The sequence below is a fragment of the Papilio polytes genome, unplaced genomic scaffold, assembly GCF_000836215.1.
Source record: "Papilio polytes unplaced genomic scaffold, Ppol_1.0 DF822067.1, whole genome shotgun sequence".
Lineage (NCBI taxonomy): Eukaryota > Metazoa > Arthropoda > Insecta > Lepidoptera > Papilionidae > Papilio > Papilio polytes.
The window spans coordinates 1832017-1842461 of NW_013527137.1; the positions used below are offsets into that span (position 1 = coordinate 1832017).

At 33.7% G+C, this 10445-nt stretch overlaps 1 protein-coding gene across 6 annotated transcripts in view; it reads right to left on the bottom strand.

Moving 5' to 3' along the window:
• LOC106107173 (zinc finger protein 271-like) overlaps positions 1-9864 on the bottom strand; it is a 15978-nt gene extending 6114 nt beyond the window's left edge. For 2 of the 6 annotated variants that reach the window (XM_013287903.1, XM_013287902.1), the window contains exons 1-15: positions 9458-9864; positions 9159-9386; positions 8713-8869; positions 8280-8428; positions 7674-7748; positions 6839-6994; positions 6078-6284; positions 5723-5890; positions 5391-5518; positions 5153-5250; positions 4937-5075; positions 4362-4513; positions 2881-3048; positions 2121-2348; positions 1531-1711 (exon numbers count right to left, since the gene is read on the bottom strand). In XM_013287903.1, the coding sequence (XP_013143357.1) occupies positions 1531-1711; positions 2121-2348; positions 2881-3048; positions 4362-4513; positions 4937-5075; positions 5153-5250; positions 5391-5518; positions 5723-5890; positions 6078-6284; positions 6839-6994; positions 7674-7748; positions 8280-8428; positions 8713-8869; positions 9159-9386; positions 9458-9517 (2294 nt within the window). In that variant the 5' untranslated portion in view covers positions 9518-9864. Of the gene's footprint in view, positions 1-25; positions 194-1530; positions 1712-2120; positions 2349-2880; positions 3049-4361; positions 4514-4936; positions 5076-5152; positions 5251-5390; positions 5519-5722; positions 5891-6077; positions 6285-6838; positions 6995-7673; positions 7749-8279; positions 8429-8712; positions 8870-9158; positions 9387-9457 lie in introns of all 6 variants that reach the window. The other 4 variants (XM_013287899.1, XM_013287898.1, XM_013287901.1 and 1 more) reach the window with 4 other exon arrangements.
• Positions 9865-10445: the final 581 nt, after the last annotated feature.

A 10445-nucleotide genomic window follows, 5' to 3' on the forward strand; every position in this document is an offset into this window, starting at 1 on the left:
GGGGAGGTGGGGGGTGTATACGCACCGCACGTGGTTGACGAGGTGCTCCTTGCGCGTGAACCGCTTGTTGCAGTAGGAGCAGGGATGCGGCATGTCGCCGGTGTGCTGGCGCACGTGGTTCGTGAGGTGCTCCTTGCGCGCGAACGACCGCGTGCAGTACGTGCACTTGTGAGGAGTTTCGCCCGTATGCTGTCTGCGCAACAGAGTACATTCCGATTTGATTTTATTTTCATACGAATTTACTTCATTTATAACTATTGAGTTCTAATTTCTTATTATACATTATTAATACTTTATGGTGCCAACTCATGTTTATGTATGACTTTAAATCAAAAAGTTTAATTTGGCAAAACGGAGCACACCAATTTGAACTGTTACACGAGAAATGTTTGACGAATTTGTTAAAAGAGTTTATGCAAGTGTTTAAGTATTGTCCGATATGATTTATTACATTTTCTTTCTGGATCATCCTCATCGCTTACCAAAATATTACAGAAAAAGAATCCTAATAGATGCACAATACTTTTATGAATTAATCATTAAAAACCAGCTTCTGATCCACTGTTGATATTTGGCAAGCTCATCTATTAGCATATTAATCTGCTGTAAGCGACAGGATGGGTCGGCAAGGTGTCACTCCGCACGGAGCTCAAATCGGAATGCACAATGCTGTGCTACCGCAGTTGCATTCAGGGAAACTTCACACAATGCCGTTCAAGACTTAAAGTTAATGACTCACGACTTTTGATTACATGAACTTCATCGGCAGGAACAGGGATTCTCTATATAACGATAAGTCATGCAAAGTACATGCAAACTACTATGGAAACATGCCCAGTAAGTACAGATAGTAGGGAATGTTTTATTTAGCCTTGAGCGTGTAGCACAGCATTGTCGACTTATAATGCAATACAGAGTATGATGGCTACACAGAATTACATTAAAACACATCAATAGCATGGCAACTATTTTATTACAACTTGTAGACAATGGCATGATTTTATATCAAAATAATGCAATAGTTTAGAAATTTACAAGTAATTTGTTTCCTAGTAAAAAAATCTCGCGTTTATGTCTACAAGTTGTACTAAATTGAATTGCTAATCTAAATACACAGTACCAACACAGAAGCTATCGTATAGCACATCAAGTGCATCGATGTCATAATTGCCATATAATTACAAGGTAGTAAATTTAAGTGATTTCTTTTTTTCATAAACAAAATTAATAGAATCCCAATTTTTCCATTAAATATTAAAGAAGTCATGGAAAAAAAAAAACTTTTTATTCTGTTAGAAAAGGCATAGATATGAATACAAAAAGATAAAAGCCTATATAAATCGAAATAAAAGATCTAAAACAACGCCCTGAACATTGACAGAGGTTAAAAAATAAAACAGAAGGCTTTGTCATATGATTATGAAAGAAAAAGAACTATACTGAATTCATATAGGTGTGAAAAGTACAGATAGATCAACATTCCCGTATTGACTATTATGACATCGACACACGTGACGTTCGCGTGGTTACCTGGTGTGGTTGGCGAGGTGCTCCTTGCGCGTGAAGGACTTGGCGCAGTAGGTGCAACGGTGCGGCGACTCGCCCGTGTGTTGCCGCACGTGGTTGGTGAGATGCTCCTTGCGAGTGAACGTCTTCGTGCAGTAGGAGCACTTGTGCGGGGACTCCCCGGTGTGCTGACGCACGTGGTTCACTGCAATAGTACACATTTTTATTGCTAAGTTCTTTTTAGTTGTGTTGATATATGGATACGCCGCATTTCGTATTTTTCTTAAGTGGTAATTCAAAGTGAACAAAGAAGTATTACCCATAAAAATAAAAAGCTCTAACACTAAATAATCACTGCCTAATTTTGTCATCCTATAAAATATTGTTCTTTAAATTTAATCAAATTTCTTCAAATATTTTTTTTACAAACTCTCTATTATTTACATTGCAGTTACACATTTAGTTCGTCAGACCCGTGTGTGAATGTAAAGTGGATTTTTGAACTGTTAACATTTATTACATTTATAATTTTATAGGGAAATGTTTCTACAATAATCATTATGCAGTTGAAGCTATGAGGTATCGTTGGTGTGATAATTGTATTGCTTTCTTACCTAAATGATCTTTCCTGGTGAACGCCTTAGGGCAGTACCCGCACTGGAATGGCGTCTCGCCAGTGTGCTGTCGCACGTGGTTGACGAGGTGTTCGCGGCGTGTGAAGGACTTGGCGCAGAAACTGCAGCGGTGCGGCGACTCGCCCGTGTGTTGCCTCACGTGGTTCAACAGGTGCTCCTTGCGGGTGAACGTTTTCGAACAGAAGTCGCAACGATGCGGTGTTTCCCCTGCAAATTCACAATTATTTTTAAAAAATCTCTTATTTTCTATATTGAACATTTTACAGTTTTAATTCACAGTTAGGCAGTAGCTTTCAATAAGAGGACTGGCATATTGTGAACACTAACTGACGTCAGTGAATCCATACAATTGAAGCCTAGTCTGCGCCACTGTACAACTGTACTAAGTGTGAACTGTGCACAACTTTTCACCGATGAAAGGTCTGTACATATTGTCATCTGTTTTTTGTAAAGAAAGAGGACAATTTTTACAAGTGTTTTATCAATAATTACCTGATCATATTACACATTGTGTTAGTAAATTAAAACCAAATGATTCAAATAAACATAATGCGGATAACCAAGCTTGACACCAAAGTATACAGCGAAATGTATTTAGACATTTAAAAATGTGTTTTTTACATATTTATATTAAAAAACCAAGCAAAAACTATTTCGCCTAACAAAATTGTCTTACTCATTTGTCTATAGCAGTTGTAAGACAATTAAGATAGTGAGTGTACAACAAAGCGATACTAACCAGTATGCCAGAGAATGTGATTGGTGTAGTGTTCCTTTCTGGTGAAGGACTTGCCACACAACTCACATCGGAACGGTGTGTCGTTCGTGTGAGATCGCATATGGTTCACTAAATGCTCCTTCCTAGTATACTTCTTCAAACATATGTGACAATGATGCGGCGTTTCACCTATGTGAGTGGGGCAGAAAATATATTGTTAAAATTCAATGATGCAACTATATTACTTCGAATCTTTATAGCGATTGAATTAAATGTTAATACAAGTTGATAACTAACATAATCTACTATATTTAATTGTTGGGTAAATAGTTGAATCATTCAATTCTACTTTCTGCACCACTTTGACCGTAACTGAGGTGCAAGGCTTGGATATACCGTATTTTTAATTAACCCATAAATGGATCTAAATTGTAATTAGTGATAACTTAAAATAGTAAAAAATGGAAATAAAGTAAAAGATGATGATATATAAATAGTAAAATTGATTATTTCAATATTTACTCAACAAATTAATTCTAGTGATAGGTTAGTTCAGGTGTAATCTTCTCTGTTTGTGATCAAATCTTTTGAGCAGTGTAATCCACAAGATACTTATTGTGTTTAAATAATGCAACATTACTTAAACACAAGTTTAATTTTAAAACGAAACCTTGTTAAAAGTATTTTGTTCAATTATTAAAACACACAAGTTTAATTTAATAAATTTAAAAAAGCTTTTGAAAAAACAAGATACACAATATGCACCCTGAATCAGTTTAAAAAATAAAGGACCACAATGTATAAGGTTTGAAATAAAATTTACTTAATTCTATGTTTTATATAAGCTATGATGTCTACAAAATATTCCATTTTAGACATGATCCATTTCATCAGAATGTTTCTCGTTTTGCCGATTAGCCCAAAAGATTTCTTTACCCCATTGGAGTGTTTACCCAATAGTAAGGATTCCATCTGACCAATGGGTAATTTTTTTTTTTATTTCTACAACCATTAAACATATTTTACTGAGTCATTTTTTAACAGATTCCATGCGTTACAGGTAATATTTTCCAGTATTTGTGTCCCGGCGTACTCTGTAAAGTTTAGCATTGACCAGGTAACATGGTTACCTTTAACGTGACGTTTTTGTAGCAAAAAAAAAAAAACATTTACCGAAACACTAAAATCAAAATCTTACGTATTATTGACCGACTTCCCACAAGATGGAGGTACTCAATTTGTCTGTATGTTTTTCTGTGTGTGCGATATATCCGGCACTGGTAGACCGATTTTAAAAATACTTATTATCCGAAAGGTAGTGCCTGCAGGTCCCATTTTTTGTCTAAACTAGTTCATTAGTTAGTAGTATTTATAGTTTTAAATTAGTTGGTCGTCACACTGGACACTATCGAATTTAGGGGTAAAGTGATATTTAGATGAAAATGCCAACACCTGATGTTGCTCGTGTGTAATGTGTGTAGTCGTGTGTAAGGGCAGCTTACCTGTGTGCCACATGACGTGGTTCATGAAGTGCTCCTTGCGCGTGAAGCTCTTCTTGCAGATGTCGCAGCGGTGCGGCGTCTCGCCCGTGTGCTTGCGCACGTGGTTCACCATGTGCTCCTTGCGAGTGAACGTCTTCGCGCAGAACTGACATCTAACAAAATTAAAATATTTTGGAATTTCTTTTGGCTAATAAATAACGTTTGTCACCTGTAATTAATTTCATTAAAATAGTAGTACAGGTATATAGTTACAAATTTACATATATCTATACTGATGTTATAAGAGGAAAGATTTGTATTTTTAGATTTTCTATGTATTGAAATAACTCAAAAACTGGGCCAATTTCAAAAATTATTTCACGATTAAATAGCTGTTATCAGTGAATAACATAGGCTATGTGTTGACCTTTTTTAGTTATTTAATTTCGCAAACAATAACTAGTAGAAAAATCTTTTGGTTATTTGTATCTGAGAAAAGTTACTTCGAATACATCTAGATCATCTGGGTAGATGTAAAAAGTTTTACTACAATAAATTATGTAAATAAAAATTTCGTGTATTGTCGATAACATTACCTGTAAGGCGTTTCTCCAGTGTGGCTTCGGACATGATTGTCCAAGTGCTCCTTACGTGAGAACGCTTTGTGGCAAGTTGTGCAGGCATATGGCTTGTCTTGAGTCAACCGTTTGGTTTGTCTCTCTGAGGGGTCTCCGGCTGCATGATTTTAAAATTATCAATTAATAGAAATACTTATAACATTATAAGTCAATTGTAAAAAAAAAGTAAATTACCAAGATGACATTTTCCGTGTCTGGAAAGTTCCATGGCATTAGCGAATGCGGTGCCACAAACTTGACATGTGTAAGGTTTGCTCTCGCCGTGGTATCGTCTGTAAAACAAAAGATTTCTTAGCTAGTAGTAAAAAATAAACATCATTGAAAGTTTTTGTTTTTACTCCATTCTTACATTATAATGAAAATATTTTAACTACATATGTGTATTTTTACTATTTTTCTAATATTGGTATACCTGTGTACAATAAGTTGGTAGCGGAACTGGAATATCTTCCCACAGATATCACAGGAGTGGTGTCCGGGCGAAGTATCAGATTCAGCAATGGCAGCACTTGTTCCCGCTTCATCCACTTCATTTATAGGCTGTAAGATAAATAAACTAATTAAAATCAATTGAGACAATGTAATATTCTTATTTATATAATTGTGGAGCAGTTGCATTGAATTATCTTAAGCATAACCTCTAAATATAAGCTAGCAATACATTTTTAACAGACGATTACTTAACATTACCCTGTATGCTCATTTGACTCCTTCTTGCCTAAATAATTTCACTAGATTCTTTACCTTGGGTTGTGGTTGCCCCTCGGGATTGAGTTTACCAAAAACTTCATGGTAAGCCAACAGATGAGAGAGGTCCTCAACATTAACTTTATACATTGCATGCAAGTCGTGTTCTGAAGCGCCCGCTGAAATTTTCACAACCGCTCCCTCCATACCCATTGTTCCCACATTCTGAAATACGATTGTTTTGTTACATTTTAGGAGAGATTTCTAAAAACAACATACAAGTTGTATTATAAATTAACAAAGATTAAAATTTGTACAGAATTTTCGATATTCAAATGCAGTAGAAAAACTGAATTAAATGAAATAATTTCAAGTATATAAGTCCAGTCCTAATCGTCGGATTGAAAGTTACCTTTAAGTCAAGCCCCTTGATGTCCTTAATATCTGTGGGTATTGCAAATTGTGAAGATTCAATTTTTGCAACATTTTTCTCATCTTTCACTATAAGCTGTTCAGATGCGCTGGTCTCTATAGATGTGGTCCCATCAGGGTTTTGTGTCACAAGTATATTAGCGGGTTCGCCTGTTGCTTGTTCTATACGAACAACGCTGTCTATCACCTGGTATCAAATATTCCAGGTGTTAATGCAATGTTTTTATTCTGGTAAACATATGTATGAAATTTTCATCATAAACTTACAATAATATACTCTGACCTTGTGAAATTATGAACAGAAAAAGAGAACTATATCTAACAAAATATTAATATAGGGAATTAGTAATGTAACACAATTAGAATAAGTGTAATTCAACAGTTATAGTATAATTGAAGAATTTTCTTGAAGGAGGCAAATGAGCAAGCCATACCCAACAAAATAATAAGATATCCACAACAATAAAAATTGCATGTTCTTTACCTATATTTATTTTAAAACAGAAGTGAGATATCTTCTGTATGATCCTGTTTATTATTATCATCAATTGCTGATATGGGCCACTTCGAGATTTAAACATTTAACTACTTGATTTATAACATATTATTTTATCAGCAAGTGACCTAAGCATTTTGATTATGTTCCATGCAACTTCAATTTTTCCATGAATATGTTGACAACTCAGATGAACATAATTCCTTCTTATACTTTAACATACATAAATGAAATAAGAACTGTACCTGATGATGTCCAACAATCTGTTGCAGCTGATGAACAGTCAGGGTATGATCTGTTGGCATCTTGATGGCGTCATGCATCTCCTCTTTGTCCACAACCTTGCCTCCGCCCGGTTCCACCACAGTCACAATGCCATCTTCACTCACCGTTAGCTGTATCTGTTGAGGTTTTTATCGTTTTTGTATCTAACTCAGGCTCAAGTCCCTTTGAGGACGCATATAAAGAACTTTTGTTTATCTATAAAAGGTAAACGTAATTTCCAAAACAGTTTGACGATTTTAATTATATCTTATGCGAGTCTTGTAATGACATCCAAATGTCTAAACTCATGTATTAAATAACAATTAGACTTCTATTTATTAAAGTATAAGATATTGCTTTTAGTATCTTAAATGGCATATCTTAAAGTTGATTAAGACAAGTTGTATATTTTTTAATGTCACAAATATAAAGTGTTACGATCAAAATCCCTTATTTGTAAGTTCTACGGATACTCACTTCACTAACCGGCTGGTTATCACAACAAAAGCAGCATAAAATGAACAAAAACATCTCAAACAAGTATTTATTTCACACAAACAGCAAGGAATGCTAGCCTTTAATAAGTCCGGACAAAAGTAGAGATATTTATTTAAAAATTATTTTATGGTTTGAGGATTATAAAAGGGATTAAATACGCATCAGTCCGCTGTACTAATATTTTAAATAAACAAGAAGCATAATCCTATCCTTTCCTTATTAGAAAAAGGTGGGAAGGGAATGGTAACTTGAATTAGGCTCTTCAGCATACAACATAATTATTATGTCAGACTGCCTAACATAACATAAAGGTCCTACCTGTTGATTTGTGTGGTCCCGATTGGTAGACATCAGCTGTTGTTGTTGCATTGAATGTTGTTGGGAATGATGACCCTGAACAACAAATTTATTGAAAAATACACTCATTAAAGTTTATTATAATTTTGTATTATGCATATACTGTAAATATAATAATCAAATAAATTTTCGTTAATTTTATAAAGTTAATTTAACATGCAAAGCCACATTTTCTTAGACTGAATAGAATAAACATTTAGAATAGGTGTATCAACACATAAAATATTCAAGTTGTATAAACTCATTTTGTCTAATTATATAAACTACGCAAGTGTTCACTCAAGGTCTTGTTTAGACATAACTTCAACTACTAACAATGCAAAATTAAAAGAAAAAATTATAATTTTTTCAAAGGTTGTAAGAATAAATTATTCATATTTTATAACACTGAATATAAAGAACATTTAGGTTTTCATGCATAACATTGTTTTATTACTTTTTTATTTTACTTTTTTCACATCCATAGACATGCATTTTATATTTCAGTAAATATTATGACTATAATCTACACATCGACACATTGTTAGCATTCCTGTAGTAAAGGGTATGGGTTACCACATAATTTACCATATCAGTGTTATGGTGTTGTATAAAGTCGACCCGGTTATTGGGTACCTGCTGGTGCGAGGGCTGACTCGTGCTAACCGAACCTTGGCTTGTGTTGCCAGGGTTCTGCTGGCTGTGATCTTGCTGCTGACCATGCGCCCCCAATGATTCTACAAGTTAAAAAACATTACAATGAGTTGTCTTTAAAAGATTGCTAATAGAACTGCCGTTGCACAAATCTTGTAGCTTATTTTAAGTATACTTATTGTAACATTTATACAAAAATAATTAAATACATAATAAATACACTATGTTTTTGTTTAATAATCACCATTTTTTTAATTACAAAATATCAGTGGAATAATAAATTGTTTAACCAGAATATTGACATTTCTATTAAATTTTCTAAATAACTTACAGTATGTGTAGTCAAAATAAATTTCAATGAAATTACCATGCGACTGTCCGGATTGCAACTGTGTTGCAATAATTTGAGTGACGGGTATTTGTTGACCACTTGGTCCTGATACCGATAGTGGTTGCCCTCCGTGCTGACCGAGTATAAGGTTAGGATCACCATTCAGAAGTCCTGTGTGGGCTTGGCCTAGTTCCTGTAACAATTGACATAAAACTAGAGTTAATAACATCAAACAACTTAAGAAAGAATAAAATTCTTGTCACTTAAATATTCATTTTTAGCACCAATTCAATTTTACAACAAAAAATCTTATTATAAACATTTCGCCAGGTTGAACTTTTATGGATTCACATCAAAAACTATGGAGTAAAATAATTTTTTATATCTTTCCATACATAGATAACAAACATGAAAAAACTCTTATTTAAATTTTGACCTCTGGTAACTTATTTACATTGATAATGAGTAATATCTATAATTACCTGCACAGGTTTTCCATTTTCAAGTCTTGCATTAGGTGGGAGTCCATACACGGAAACTTGAGGTATTGGCCCGGGAAAAAGATTTGTAAACACCCAATACTTAGCGACACTGGACAAAGCAACGTTAACAGCTGCCGAATTAACTCGTAGGTCGGTAGCAGAAGTAGTGGGAGGCAGATTATTGTTTGATTGTTGTTGCTGAGAAGATGAAACTCGTTGATTTTGAGACTGCAAATATTTATCATTTTAATAGTCATTAGAATAAAGAATAATAAAAATAACTTGAAAATTCTATATACCTCTGAGTTACCAGGAGGTTGGCCACCACCCGTATTGATACTGTGATGTTCTGTATTCATATTTAAGACTATTCTATTTTAATATATCTGCCCAACTTTAGGTTATTTACAAAAACATAACAACTTTAACATTTCTACGTCTCGGCATTGTCATATCTGACTGTCAACGAAATGGAGGCGCGGGGGACGCGACGGGCCGCCATTATAAAACTTAGCACACAATAACATTTTTTCAACTAATCATTTAGCACTTTATTTGTTACAGTAAAAATGCAAAAAGTAAGAAATACCTAAAGTAAACTAAAGAAAAGCACTAAAATCCACTATTTATCAATTTACACATAATAATTTTCAAGTTTTGTACAATATCATAAACACTTATTCACCATGGACGAAGCGAACGAAAGTTTTGTCACGATTCCAGAAGTGCCAACATCACAGGCCTTTGAATCAATAAAACAACTTTCATCATTTATTTATGACAATTTCTCATATAACTTGAATAAAACTATTAGTAACTTATCATATTTTAAAATAATGATTGTGTTATTTTTAAAACTTCGCATTTTTAATCAAAGAAAGTTTAATTTTATTAATTGGACAAAATTGTTGTAGGGTCAGTATCGACAACATAATAAAACAAAACGTTGCGTTATGTTCATGCTTGTAACAGCAATTAATCATAGATCAAATATTCCTATTTCAGTTTATTTTTTGTAAATATATTTCTTTTATAACGTAAATTGTAAAAATTCAAGGTAGTGTGTACACAAACGAATTAAATTTATGTATGGAAATTAATCGACTGATTACTAGTACTTAAATTTTATGTTAGATATAATGTTAATGCTTTCAATAACTGATTTTTTCTCTGATTTCGTTTACTACCCAACCAATATTTCTATTTTATTGCCCGAAATTCACTTTCACCTACATTTCATTCGTTCGCCACAGAATCTTATAATGTAATTATTAATTGTCACAACAT